The 15456-nt window shown below is 35.4% G+C and overlaps 1 protein-coding gene across 2 annotated transcripts in view; it reads right to left on the bottom strand.

The window, feature by feature from the left end:
• CACNA1D (calcium voltage-gated channel subunit alpha1 D) overlaps nucleotides 1-15456 on the bottom strand; it is a 138458-nt gene that overhangs the window by 15355 nt on the left and 107647 nt on the right. For both annotated transcript variants that reach the window (XM_026046066.1, XM_026046065.1), the window contains exons 32-40: nucleotides 10237-10275; nucleotides 9690-9818; nucleotides 9141-9206; nucleotides 8617-8708; nucleotides 8084-8243; nucleotides 7178-7305; nucleotides 6970-7066; nucleotides 6507-6609; nucleotides 5321-5422 (exon numbers count right to left, since the gene is read on the bottom strand). In XM_026046066.1, coding sequence (XP_025901851.1) covers nucleotides 5321-5422; nucleotides 6507-6609; nucleotides 6970-7066; nucleotides 7178-7305; nucleotides 8084-8243; nucleotides 8617-8708; nucleotides 9141-9206; nucleotides 9690-9818; nucleotides 10237-10275 — 916 coding nt within the window. The remainder of the gene's footprint in view (nucleotides 1-5320; nucleotides 5423-6506; nucleotides 6610-6969; nucleotides 7067-7177; nucleotides 7306-8083; nucleotides 8244-8616; nucleotides 8709-9140; nucleotides 9207-9689; nucleotides 9819-10236; nucleotides 10276-15456) is intronic.

Below are 15456 nucleotides of genomic sequence, written 5' to 3'. Positions count from 1 at the left end.
ATAAAAGATGAACCACTGGCTTTGGTTACTGGGAGCAACAGGATTAGCATAGGAACCACTAAGGCTTATATATACTAATGCTCATAGGAGTGACTCTGTAGAAAAAAAAAAAAAAAAAAAAAGGCAGTCCTGCTCGCAAAATATTCTCACTTTTTTATTTTCCTGCTAAACCAAAGTTTCTGAGCCAGTATCTCTAATTGCACAAGATCTTGCCATCTTTCTAGCCTTCTTCACTTGAAAGTTTCTGTGTTGGCTCGCTCTAATACCTGAGCATCTTGCAGATTGTATTTGGTGACCTTATTGACACCAAATACAGAGATTCTAGACTCAGTTCTGAAGAAAATCCCATAGTCTTTACAGTTTCACATGCTTTTGTGAGCTCCTAGTTTGAATAAAGTTTTGGTCCTTAGTTACTTTCTAGAGATGATGATGATAACAGGAAATACAAAAAAGACATGGCATTTTCCCACATTGTTGTATCAGCTCTGAAATACTCATAGAAATGAACAGAACTTCTTTCAGTTAATTGGGTTTAAGTCACAATACACACAAGCAACAAGTAATGTAAAGGCTAGCACTTTTCCTTTTTTTTTTTTAACAGAGTAACTTCTATGAACAAAATACAAATTCTCTAATTCATTGTATATAGGTGCCCATTTTGTGTGTCTCATCGGCTGTTCAGCTCTGGGACTTGGACATCCTCAGGAATAATGCTTGCCAGAAAACCAGGAACAATTTTCTTTTCGAAAGCATTGCTTTTGTTTTCACTGACTCTATTTTCCTAAAAGTATCTTGCATGCAGTTCGCTTTTTTGCTTTCTCTTGTGTTGACAAGTCTCTCATTCAGTCCTATGTTACCGTAGCTATTTGTAACACAGGCAGTTGTGCCCTAGGGGAAGATGAAGGACAAGCTGTGCTCTAGGTGTCTGAGTCCTCTCTGCTGTTGGGGCCCGTATCCTGACAGATAGTAAGTTCCCGTCATTCCGGTTCTCCTTGCTGTGACAGGCAGATACTTAGTACCTCTCACAGACGGGGTCTCACCGTTCTGTCAAGACTTGTTAGGCCAAGTACAGAAAAACTAATCCATACCTTTGATAGAAACTACACTACTCTTAAGTTTTATGCCATTTGTTTTTTCCCTATTTTAACAAACTAATGACGCTTTAAAACAGAGACAAGTTCTAAATCCTATGAACGTGTTCTCCTAAGCAAGCTTTTCTCTGTTTTAGCTAACTAATTTCTTGCTTATCATCAACTATATTCTAAAGTTAAAATTATCAGTGTCTTGCCTTTCATAGTACTGGTGATATAAGTAAAAAACTGATGATAATATGGAGTATAATATAGAATAACATATCAAACAATAACAGTAGATAAAAACAGAGCCTCCTGCATCTTTGCCTTACCCATGATAATGTCCCACTGTGTCTTACTAATAATAGCATTTTTAATATTTTTACTGGTAACATAACAGCTTTTGCTAATTTAAATTTAATTATCTTTCTTCTTTTAATAATGATGACTACAAAAATTTCATTTTCATGTTCTGCTTTCACAGCAATAAAAAGGATGGGGAAATCCAAACCAAGTGTGTTACTGCTTAAACTTGCTTATATCTCCATGACAAAATCTGTTTCGAGATGGATCCTCTACCATTCTAAAKAGTCTCCTTTCAATTTACAGGATGTTTTTCACTATAATGTCTGAGATGGGCTCTATTCATCTGAGGAAGTATGATAGCACTTAGGTTCAGTCATAATGGAGATGTAGTCTCCCACAATTGAATTTTATTTGTCTTTAAACATATCAAAGCAAAAAGAATTACGATAACTGCCTTAAAATATCTTCATTGGGAGACCATTCACAGAATTACAGAATGGTCAAGGTTGGAAAAGACCTCTAGAGATCACCTAGTCCAACCTCCCCCCATACAGAAAATTATTTATGGCATTAAAAAGTCTGCTTTGACAAATGCTGATAAAAGCATCACAGGTATTTCTCCCCAGTTCCCCCTAGGAAGTAGCAGTGGTTACAGAGCTCACAAGAAAAGCTCACCAATATGCAGATTCAGTCYCAATACTAGAAAGCTTTCTAATAAACTTTTCAAATTTAATTTTTAACCTTTTGGTGAGCATTCTCTTTGATGTAATCTTTCTTGGCAAATGCTCATGAGACTAATGGCTCTCTTTTAACAGGAAGATTTCTTTTACATAGGATCTAATCTCAACTTATCTTCCTTAGTTTAACCAAGTCCACTGATTTCTGCAAAGTCTTCTTTCAAAAAAAAAAAAAGCCTTTCCCCATCCTTTATTTTATTTTCTTGGAAGTATTCAAACAGAACTTTTCAGGTAATGATATAGCAAATTGCTACTAGAAAGAAGCAGCACACAGAAGTGACAGACTTGATAATAACATGTACTATGGTTTGCACTGAGAGCATGTCTCAAGTCAGGCTATGATGTCGCATGACTACTGACTGTACCTGAGATGACGATACCTGCAAGGTTTCAGCGTGCACAAATGAAGGCCCCTTCTTCATCACTGTGCACCAACTCTCTTATGATCACATTAGATGAACGTGATTCCACTTTACTGAACTGTGCACGTCAAGGTCTGAATGTCCCAACAAGATGCACGTGTGCTTCACAGGCACAGTCAGTTGTACTGCAGACACGTGCACACAAGAACTGAAGCTTGGTCAAGGGGAGCCATCCTTGACTTAGTTTTTGGAGTAACACACACATAGCCAGACATGGACAGATAGGGAGGCAGCTAAGCAGAACTGACCACAGTATAGACAGATCTGTAAGTACAACTAGTGGCAGCAAAAGGAATCGTTTCAGTAGGAAGTTTTCAGATGAGGGTAAAAAATATTAGGCGGGATTAAATGGACTTGCAGGCAGAAACTAGGGAATTTAGAGAACAGAAAGCAGGTGAATCTTTAGTTGGTGGTATGAAATTATCTTACACAGTATTCTTGTAAAATTAAAAACTCTTTCAGACATTCATGCATTCGACCTACATTTTTTTGCTTTTGAAAAGCAGTTTCAGTTTTCTGTAATGGGAATCTGTTGCTATTAGTAATTTAACTATAGTAATGATGTATTTAACCAGTACCAAAAGTTAGCTAACTGTTCATTTCTAGTGCATATATTTTTAATTCAGTAAACATACTATAAAGATTATTTTCCTTCTGATCTGCAGATATTTGATTTCTGTACTGAAATCACATGAAGGACCTACTGCTCAATAATATAGAAAAAGAAATACAGGATAAAAACACTATACACTAGGCAGCTCAAAACTCATAAGTGCAAGCGATTTTAATATAATGAATTTGGATGATTTATTTTTATTCTAGAAAGTTTTCTGTTTCCTAGCAGATTGCTAGTTATTATCTGCTTTTATACCTGCGTTACTGTCATATAAAAATTTCTGTTGAAGAGTAAGCTTCAGTAGAAACTAACTTGTACTATATAGCAGCTGTTCTATATTCCAAAACTCTGATATGTGAATGTAAAGTAGTTGTAGGGCTTTTTGTTTGCTTGTTTGCTTCATATAAGATGAAATATTTTCAATTTTGACCTAAGCCATACCAAGGTCTACAGAGAAACAGATTCAAATTGAAATGACTGAAATGCACTTCCCAATGTGTTCTTACTTATACTAGGCTGTTGAAGCTATAACATTTATCATATAATCATTTGAGCAATGGTCCAGATTTTCAGACTTCTAGCTACGCTACAGAGCTATATTTGCAGAATTAATATTAGCAATGAATTTTAGTATAACTGAAAGTAAATATACAGCTTATATTCAGCAGCAAAATGAAACTGAACTGAAGTTAACGGTGAGTTACGATGTAAGATTAGTTCCTGGAATATAATCTTTAACCATTCTTTGTCAGATTGATTTAGGCAGGCGCAGCTCGCTATTCTGAAGCATGCATCTCTATTTCAGTAAAAAAAGTAGGGGAATGAAGTTGGCAAGAGGCAACACTAATTCCATGCCACCACCCTAAAACAGAATTGCTTCAGAATATTCGGAAAGACTGAGAGTTGAAAGGAACAGAGGCTGCAGAAAAAGCTCAAGCACATAGTTACAACAATAACAAAGCAGTTCATCTACGCCATGCAAGCACTTAGGTGTAAGGCTAAAAACAACAGAGTAGAACACAAAAACTTGTTTTAAATGTGCAGTATCAGTTCCCGTTTGGATAGTCAAATTTGCTAGATTTTTGTCTTCATCCCCACTCTGAGCTGGCAGCCACACCAGGAGCAGGGGCTGCCTCCAGCGACCAAGCTGATGCTGCTTCCCGGGGCATGCTGAACAGCGGGGCAGCCAGCATGCTCCTTCGCCCCCGGAGACTGAGCGCATCACCTTCAGAAAGGGATCAGCCTCCACCACCATCGGGCCGGGGATCTTGAGTCTGCTTCCAGACCTGAGTCTGATCAGTCTTGAAAGCTGCTGTAACACTATAAAAGTACAATAAACTACAAAAAATACCAGATGGTTACAACGGATAGGCATCTTGGAGAGCTAGGTATATAGATATAGCCTGGGTGTGGATGACACCATGCAACAGATCCTGCACCTTTAAAACTTGAAAAAGCAAGTAAAAAACAGTYACTTAAACCTGTACTATAGCATATTAATAGAAATGTATATATTGAAAAAAGGCTAAATATATTTTAAAAGTGATATAACCAAATATTTGATGTTTTACAACACGTAAGAATGAGTAATATGCGTGCCTTATAGTTCTTGCAAATATATTAATGCCACTGGAATKTAAGTATCTGTTTCCTCAGGCCAAGTTTGCATCTCAGTCATACTGGCATAAATCAGAACTAATTCCATTTTCTACTAGGTATGAAATTGCTCTGGTTTAAACTAGTATAATTGGGATAATTTAGCCTCTTACTTTAACGATTTAGCAAAAATGTTATTTTAATTTGGCAAGTTTTTTTTTTTTTTTTTAGATTTCTCCCATGAGTATTCTTTATATATAAGCTAAAATGTGGTGTACATTGTCAAGCTTAATTAGTACAAAACAAGGCTAAGTGTAGGTGTAAGAAGCAAGCAAATAAAGCCAAAACATATCTTCCTCTTTTTCTTTATATCTAAGGAAGTTGTATTAATCGGTCCTATCTATTATCTATTATCTAACCTAGCGGGATATAACATTCTCTATATTTATTGTTGTTTGTTGTCCTTTAATGGTATTGCAATTTAAAATCTTAATATATTTCTTTGGTTCCTAACCATCTGCAAAGCSCAAAATGCATAGGAAATTACACATTGCAAAGCATCACACTGACCGCCAGCTGGAGGGACAACTTGATCAAGTAATTTCATGCTGGTTTTCTTCCATATTTTCTTTATAACTGCTCTAAGTTCTTCATTTGCTTGCTCTAGATTACCTGTTGTAATGAAATAGAAAAATGGATGGCAATTATGTTTCAAACAGCTGCAAGGAATGATCCTTAGATATTATTAGCTGCATACAAATAAAGGCCTTTCGTAGTAGCCTAAACTACCTAAATATATATATAGAAATAATATGGCAATAATTAAAGGAAGAAAAGGGAAAAGAAATTGTGCACTTATGGGATTACCAGATCAGTGTCTGGAGTATTGCTGAGGCCAACAGTAAGCTACAAATCTTGACTCTACTTTGTAATTGCTTAATACTTGCACCCTAAAATGTGCATGAAGTGGTGACTCAATCCTTGCAAATCATTCTGCTTCCTATCCAAACTGAGACATCTTTGGTTTCATCACTGTAATTACTGGCTTGTAAAGGCCKGCCAGTTCTAGCAACTGACCACTGCAGAAACATTTCCTGCTTTGCTTTCACCTAAGCCACAGAGACGCCCGGGAAACTTGTTCTAGTCAGTTTGCTAGTGGCTGTGGAACACACAGTCTGTGGAGAACAGCAGAGAGAAGAAAATGCAACAGTAAAAGATAGTAAAATAATGAAGAAATATGTAGTGACAGAAAGTCAAATTCTTCGAAACATACTATTGTTATATTTTTTAAAGAATTTCTCTTTGATGCAAATGATATTTGGTAATAACTTATCGATTTGGTAAGAATTGGCCTCCACCAAACAGGAAATTTGGCTTTCAAGTGTGAAAAGCTGCAGTTCCCCTAAGGCTGGGTTCCCAAGCTAGCAAGCTAGAGTGCAGTGAGGAAGGAACATCTTGGCTTGACCGAAAGGGAACCCCATTCCCTCCTTTACTGGAACTCCTGTTACGCCACTGTTAAATGTTTGTACTGGCTAGGTAAAAGCATGCAATGATATCTGAAAAAGCTGGGCTTTTGCCATTATTCTGAGCAAGAGTGAGGACAACCCACAACCCAAAAAAGCAAACCAAATCCCATTAGAGGAAGACAGCCTCCCTCATGCCTTCCTCCACAAAACAAAGAAAAAAGAAATAAATAAAAACTTCTCATCACATCTTTTGACAAGTACAGTAAAGGCTTCACATGCAAGACCCTTACCTTCTGTTTTGATCTTTAGAGCAGTCCTAACTAAAGCAAACAAAGTAGCATTGAACATGACGGTTCCATCACTGTTCAGTGGCATATTCATGGCTACTAACCTCTGTAAATGAGAAAAGCAAGTTTAACTTTGACACAACTTTGATAGAAAGAAAATCTCCTCCTATGTTTATTCCTGAAAGCTCATATGTCCAAAGAATAATATCCAGTAAGAGACCTAATAATCATGTAACTCTTCATAAAAATGATAGGTCTTCCATCCCACCATTCAAAAACTACCTTTTTTCTCCCTAGGATTAAAAAGAAACCAGAAAGGTCACTGAGGCTCACAGGACCAATGATGGATCGAGGCAGTTCACAGATGTCACAATGAAATAGTGGCAGATTTACAAATCACCTCCTTTCCTTTTGATCCTCTGTAAACTATGAAAATACTTTACAAGTGGAATAGTGCAAAAGCTACCTTGCAGGCCACTCGGTGAGGGCATAATTTGCCAAAACCAAGTGGGGGCTGAATGCGTCTCAGTAATGTCACCACGTCAAGATGCTTTATTCTTCCCCTAGAATCAATATATGCCAGTTATCAATACACATGCATTCCCAAAGAACACACTATGTTCTGCTTTTGTTATTGAAAACAAAAGTCTTATCAGAGAAAAGATCTAACTTACTTTGCTTCAGGATCATATTCTGACCATATCCTTTTGAACTCATCCAAATGATGGGGACCCAAAATAGACCAATCACGTGTCAAATAATCAAAATTATCCATAATGACAGCCACAAACAAATTGATAATCTAAAAAAAATTGATAATCAAAAAAAAGTGAGAACACAGGTTTATGTTTCTTTTTCCTCACATACAAATATTTAACTCTTGTAAATTATAAAGCAGCAGGTTTAGAATTCAAACAATCAAATAAAATCATCTTAAAAATAATGCTTTTGGGCAAATATCAACCACAGAAAATATTTAACTAGTACTCTGTCAAGTACTTACAAGAATATTATTCTGTCATATGGCATTCAGTCATTGACAGAGGCTATAACATGCTTTTGTTTCTATTCCTTCATTTCCTGGGCCCAACTGCATCAATTTAAAATATTGGATTGTATGAATACACATATTGAACTGTTMGGAAACAACTTTTGTATTAAGAGGATTCCATGTCACGCCAGTAAGACCCCTGTGTATGCCARTAAGACCTCTGTGTATGCTTTTTTAACATAAAACATATTACAGAACAGAAAACATATATGCTTATGATAGTTCAGAACTCTGTTCAAATACTCTCCTTTTGCAAGGACGAGAGTCCTGTGAGTAGAACAAATAAACCAACACAGATCAGGCATCTGGGATGAGAAAAGCATATATCAAAGACTACGTTAGTACAAATAATCCATACCACCATAGATTAAGAAAGTTTTTTAGTYCACATCTCAAAGATGAAACATATAACATTGCAAGACATTTATATAAGGGGCTTCAAATTATTTTTTCACCCGAATAATTTGTTAGGTCAGAAAAAAAGTCAAAATGCTAAAAATCCCTTCTGAAAAGCACAAGCTGAACTCACCAAAAATGCACAAAGCATATAAAAACTGATAAAATATATTATGGCAAAATTGCTTCCACAGGTGTATTCTTCCCCTGGATTATAATCAGATTCTGGGTCACAGCGTTTTCCAGGCAAACATGCTAGCATGATTTCCTGCCAGGCTTCCCCAGTTGCACACCTTTATCAAGTCACAAAGAGAAATTAAGTATTATTAGCTCAAAATAAACTAAAGATGCATTGATTTGTTAAGTTCTAATGAAAATACTTGCAGCTGCATAAGGACAAAGCTTGTAAATTCCGGAGAGCTAGAACTAATGAAAAAGTACAGCAAATGTTTCAGTAATCACAAGCTTAGATTTGACATTGTAGACCCATTTTATACAGTGCACTAGAAAGGTGTAAAAATTGACCCCCAAACTGTCATTTTCAAATTACATATAGCTGTAGCATTGCTATGTACAAAAACATGAAACAGAAGCTAAAAGCACCTATTGGTAAAAGAGAAATTGGTAAAAGGGATGCATTAAACAAAATGCTAATGCTTTGCTCACCTGAAGAGAAGCAACACAGCTTGAGGAAAAGTCTGAAAATTGTTGTTTCTGTTTATTTGATTATTGTCCCTCATGGCCACTTTTCCAAATACCTACAAAGAGACAAGATTTTGACTTTCAGCCCAGTGAGTTAGAGTCTTATGCTGTAACCCTCACTTTACTATGTATGAAAAATGCTGTCACAAATATACTTTCTACTCTCTTTAGATTTTTTCCTGATAATAGTGCAAATGCATTGAGTATATAACATTTATAAGACAACTTTTATTGCCTTTAAATGTTAGGTACTGTGCATACTTGTAGTAAGAAAGCAATCATCACTGTCCCGAAATCTTTGAATCTAAATAAGCAGATATAAAGAAGGAAACCAAACACAGAGTCTGAGCACCTAATCCTAGTCAGAGTAGGGAAGTGAGTTCAGATCTCTACATTTCAACTGCAATTCCTTGCAAAGAATGCATTTTTTTCAACATAACACATCTATATACTGTGTTTACTTTCAAGACTGAAATTGTTGTAATTACCTGCATTCCAATGACAGCATAGATGAAGAACAGCATGGCTATCAAAAGGGCAACGTAGGGCAGAGCCTAGGAAAGGGACAAACGCATTGTATTTTGATCCTTTCATGGCATAATTTCAACAAAATAAGTTCTCTGTGAAACAAGTTTTTCCAAGGATTTTCTTTTAAACTCTTAATATTCTCCCACATATTACAAACACAAAACCTATGATTATATTTCCATTATATTTTAGAATATTTCTGTCAGTAATCCAGTGGGAAGAGCCATGTTTAGCAGTTCTATATTCCATTTTTATTATTGATTCTGGCAATATAAAATGCTTCCTGCAATACAGTTACGGAGTTCCATTAACTTCCCCTTCTTTAGAGTTCTCTGCAGGGCTTCGAGCACCTATTTGCTACATTCATGAAATTACTTTTATAAAATCAGATTAAATTCCTTGTTTAATTTCTTCTGTAGCCATCCAAGATCACGTATGTCTCACATTACATAGTATGTAATGCATACATGCTTGCAATTCAAAAGCAAATGTAAACAAAATTTACTAACCTGAAATGACTTAATAAACGTCCACAGTAAAGTTCTGATTCCTTCTCCTCTGCTAAGCAGCTTCACCAACCTCATCACCCGGAAGAGACGGAAAAAAGTGATGGAGATTCTAGCGCTGTCTTCGGAGTTCTGAAGAGTATCATGGAGAAGTCAAACCAGATACAAACCCAAACATGCAACACTTCCAGAAAAACAACATCAAATGCAAAGGTGGAAGAGGTAAGATTTGAAAATGTATCTTGAGGGCCTTTTCACCTTGATAAGCATGATATGAAAGGAAAAATTACATGCTAAAAACACAGGACCTGTAGAAATGCTTCACACATCACATGCATTTCCAAGTTTTCTGGTTTGTTAATAAGGATCATGTTGGGTTCATTTGTAGTAGACTTCAATAGTACATTGACAACAAATGCAAACCACTGCATACACCTTTCTAGTAAGACAATTATGAAAAATACAGAAAAATTGGTGGAAAATAGAGACATGGTAAAAAGAATAAACTCAAGTAGAGGTAAAACCACTGGGGTCAGTTTACTAATCTTACCCCAGACTCATCAGTTGTGACTGTTTCAGTTGGCTTTGGCTTTAAAAAATTAAGAACATTAAATATTAAAATCAAAGACAAAAAAAAWCAGCTTCACCATAAACAAAAAGGAAGGACATTTTCATTTGTAAATGTAAATGAACAACTTGAACTCAATATATTTTGTGAATAAAACAATACCCTTATTGAAACTTTCCCTTCAGCATTTCATATTGACTCATAATAAAACATTATTGGCTGACTCGTATGAAAACATCGTTGGCTGACTTATACAAAAATCTACAAACATAAAACATCTTTAAAAAACTCACTGTAGACTAAATWTAAAATAACATACCCTCTCCCATGTAAGTCAATCAAAACTAGCTACTAACTTCCACTGGATGTTGGAAATTGCAGCAATAGGCCTTAGGTAGATTCAAGAACAAAGTTTTAGGGAAAAGGTTTTCAAGATCCCTTTACTGCTGTGCTCTTTTTGAAGGTCAATTACTCTAGAATCCATATTCAAGTAAGTGCATTTTATACCACATCAGGAACTCATTTAAAATAAAGTACCTGAGTGAATCTCACTTCTTTTTCAAAGTCTGCCTTCTTTCTTTAAAGAAACTGCCCCAACATACAAGATAGTTGGATACTGACGCAGAGCAGCTAGCAGAGTTAAAGGATTGAGTGTCTACACTCCTTGTGCACTGAGCCATTCACAGCAGTTTCCCTCAAACTGAATGGGAAAAGCCTTAAAAACTTTACAGCACTAGTCAAGTGACTGCCCTAACTCTGTTACTTAAAACATTCATAACATCCTTTTAAAGTAGAACCATTTAACAGCTACTGTCACATACTGAGGCTTCCTCAGTGCTGCATCCAGCTCACCAACTAYATGAGGCATTTTCTCTACATCAGCCTTTACTGAGTAAAATCTTGAATATTGTTGCCAAGTAGAAGCTGAGGGCTTCTTAAAAAATTGTTTTGTCTATTACTTTTTTGGAAAATATATAAAACATAAAGGTACCACACAGGGATCATTAGGTCTGACTAACTCTCTGTTCAACTAAATACAATTTATACATATATTAATGTCCTGTCAAGATTCCAGTGATTTTGCAGAGAGGAGGAGCAGGGAGATGCTTTAAAACTGCTTAAGGGATTATTACTGAATTGTTGCATTAATGTTAACCAAAACCCAAATCTTCCAAATAGACTTCAGTAAGAGTATTTATAAAATCAGTTATAGCATCTGAATTTTCTATACATTTTTCTAAAATTTACMGAAATGTGCTACTGGTACCAGTTGTTAACAGCAGTTGCATTACAAATTCCCTGAACACTTAATTTAAAAATTCAAAATACAGACTGATATTCATAACCACAAACATCATAAATGTCAAAATATCACACAATGTAGAAAGAATTTACAAAGCTGTTTACTTACATCAGTCACAAATCTGTACTATAATATACTGACCCATACTATTACTGTTTTTTAAATTATTATTCTGCAGAAATAATTGTTTTTTATTTGAAAAATTTAAGGAAAAAAGATTTCATTTATATTTTCTGCCGATCTGGCATGAAGCTTCACATTCATCTCTGACAAGTGACTCACTGAGATAAATAATGTCTTAACAAAGGAACTTTACTAGCACTGACTTCTTTGTTATAGAAATAAAGTAGTATTTGAAAGATAGAAAACAAAGTTACAGTATCTTTACATGCTGATATCATTAGGATGAAATAAACTACCAGATTTGTCATTTAGGAGTTTTTCCACTAGCTTTTAAAGAAGAAAAATTAGGTCCCAAATAAAGAAGCAACAGCGTAAGGATATCAGTATGTAAGGAGATATATCAGAACCTTTTTTCCTACAGATTTAAATTCAAATTCTTTCTCAAAGAAAAATGCACAAAGCGGGATTTCATTAAAAAGTTCCTAATAATCTCAATCATGTACTTATTGCTGCTCATGAAAAAAAAATGTGCATTTAAAAGACATGGAGCTACTGCAGCGAGTCCAGCAACTGTAGGACTACTGTAATGATTAAGGGACCCAAACATTCCTTATAAGTAGAGGCCAAGATAGGAAAAAGAGAAAGCTGAGAAGGATCTTATCATTGCATCTAAATATCTGTAGGAAGGATGTAAAGAAGATGGGACTGGAGTGTTTTTCAGAGGTGCTCAGTGACAGGACAAGAGGCAACAGCCACAAYGCGAATGGACAAAGTTCCCCTCGAGCACAAGAGAGCACTTCTTTAGTGCGGGAGTGACTGAGCCTCAGAGCAGGTTGCCCAGARAGTCTCCATCCTTGGAGATGCTCAAAAGCCACTGCACACACTCCTGTGCAACCTGCTCTCAGTGACCCTGCTGGCGCAGGGCCTTGAGCCTGGTCATCTCTAAAGGTCCTGGTCARTCTCAACCCTTCTGTGATTTGGGGACTTCCTAAGCAATAGCTCCTTGTTATACTGCTCACATTGCAATGAAAGTCAAGTTCCAAATAAATGTCCTAGATTTGGAAAAAGTCACAAGTCAAAACTGTGACCAGTGTGAAGCTAATTGCATCATGCATTAGAGGCAAACTGTAGTTCTGTATTTGCGGGGTGGGGGGAAAGAACATGGTGCAAAGCCAGTGGATATTCATGTACTGTGTTGATCAAAAGCATCTTGTTAGAGATTGTGCCAAAGGGTATTGCCACATGCCAAAACAAATTAACATGATAATGATGCAGTTGTGATTGCAAATAKAAAGGAAACATCTGAATGACAAGTATGACAACAACATAGATGGGAGAATATTCAAGTTGCCAAAACATCTTTAGAAATGTGTGTGTGTGTGTGTGCGCACACATATACAATTTGCTGAAAGAATAACCGCTGGGATTCAGCGTGCTAATAAGCATTTTTTTCATAGTCTTATGAGAGCTTTCTATATTCCCATCTCAATACAAAACAAATACTCATACAAATCATTTAATAAAAATGTTGAAAAGGCACTGAATACCCCCAAAGTAGATTAAAAGTTATCTTTTTCTCTAGTAAGAGATGTATTCCCCAGTAAGACATAATTATGTTCATGACATGACATAGCATGTTATTTTGGTTACTATCTAGCATAGCCTTAGTTGTCCAACCAAATGACTAACCTCAATATTTAATACCTTCATGGAGGCAACTCAGAAATTTACTTCTATTTCCAATTCAATATTGTAACACAGTAGATCACATACTGCAGTAAGGTTTGACACCAACAAAAGAAGAATATTTTTTCTGAACTTTCTTTAAGTTTTAAGAGATACATTTGCAGAAATCTATAAAATATATTCATAGTGTTCACAAAAAAAAAAAGAATTTGTATTGACAAAGCACATTATCTAATATGTGATACTGATGCATGAACTGAGTTCCAAACCAAAAGCCGTGCTTTTATTCAAAACTGGAAGCCAAAATCTCTCACAGGAGGCAGAAATGAGGGGCTCTACTCTAGGTAAGCAACAGCAGGAACTGTCCTACCAGTTACTACACAAGTGGGATGTTACARAAAATCCCTGTGTACACTTCCCTATGGATGAATGTTTATGGATGTAAAAGCTTTTAATATTTTTTATGCTTTGAATGGTGAGTTCAAGACAATTTACTATTCCAGAGGACTCAGCAAGACAGCATTCAGTACTGTTCCTTTAAGCCCTATTTCAGCAAAGAGTTTGAGTTTTGCTTAATTTCAAGGTACGAATAGACCCATGGAATCTGTATAAAATGTTTACAGTAAAGAGGATAGTAAATTCTCCATTTCTTGACATTTTGGCAGAACATGAACGTTAAAGAGACAAAAATAAAAACTGTGAATTAAAATCTTTCTATCTACTATTGTAACAATGTGATCATGCTGCTAAAATAATCTATTTGGTCATCCAAATGGCTTTTCAGCAAATATGAACAGGCCAGATTGAAATCTCTGCTATTTCCACTTAAGAAGTCTTTCATTTATATATTTCCTTTATTTATCTCTCATCATTTCATTAGATAACCTAAATTATGAGACCTTCTGTCTCACAATAGCACTTTTTTTTTTTTTTTTTTTTTTTTTTGGAAGGAACTGTTTTATGACCTTTTCTATGACCACATAAGATAGTGTCATGTGAAACCATTTGTTTTCAGAGAGTTATCTAAAACGAAAAATAACTATAGGGGTTTTAGTAGTGCTTTTAAATTTTGTATTGCTATACCATATATGTATTTACTTGTATATACTTGCCTCTAAAATTTTCTAAAAATAAAATGAACATGAAAACCAGTTAGGTTCAGAAAAGAAGAACTGGTTAAAGGAAGGATATTAAATGACAGAGTAAATTAAAAAAGAATAATCATAGCAAAGGGTGTATTGTCAACAATACATGTTGCACTGAGGTGGAATTTATTTGGAATCAGTCATTGATCCAGTCCTTCAGGATGCTGAGCAGTCCTTTAAATTGCTGAATGTATTAAACACATTGACTTCTATGGGGTCTGACAATATTTAAAGGACAGTAATTTCCTAGATACTGTGCAAATGGGAAGTTACTGGATCAGGAGAATCAGCCTCAGGGCACCATATACATTATTATAAAACTTCAAATAAAAGTAAGGAGAGAACAAGGAAATAAAGAAGTAACATTTAATTTCCTAGATTTAATACTGAAATTACACTGATATGTAACTAGAAAGTCCAACCCATTTGCTTGAAGAAAAAAAAAAAAAAAAAAAAAAAAGAAAATATACAAACATGATATGTACTAGAGCAACTTGCTGGCTATTGGAATTAGTCTGAAGTTACACAGCTACAATATCAGAACAACGCCTGGTTGGTTACACCATGAAGCAATTTAATATGCAAACCTATAAGAATTCTTAGTTTATCTCAATGTTGTGTAGGTTATTTCAAGTATTTACATTAAGTTTTAATTTACATTAATCAACTTAGGTGGTTGTACTTGTGCAATTACAAGTCCAACAACATACAATTTTACATTAGTRCTAGCAATTTACACTGTTTCAAATYATCCCACTTTCAAACAAGTCTAAGCATCCTTAGTTTAAGGCATTTCTATACTGGGTATCTACAAAGGTGCATTTCAATGGTGCCTGAAATCCTACTGAAAACAAAGCCTTGTTAGCATCTTAGCAGGATTTTCCAAAACCACTGTTAGTATTAGATAAAAAGTACAGGTGGAAAGGCTTTGATCCTTTAGAGGAT

This window comes from Nothoprocta perdicaria, unplaced genomic scaffold, assembly GCF_003342845.1.
Source record: "Nothoprocta perdicaria isolate Ctin4 unplaced genomic scaffold, notPer1 scaffold_42, whole genome shotgun sequence".
NCBI classification, from domain to species: Eukaryota; Metazoa; Chordata; class Aves; order Tinamiformes; family Tinamidae; genus Nothoprocta; species Nothoprocta perdicaria.
This window is presented reverse-complemented; position numbering and strand designations above follow the sequence as displayed.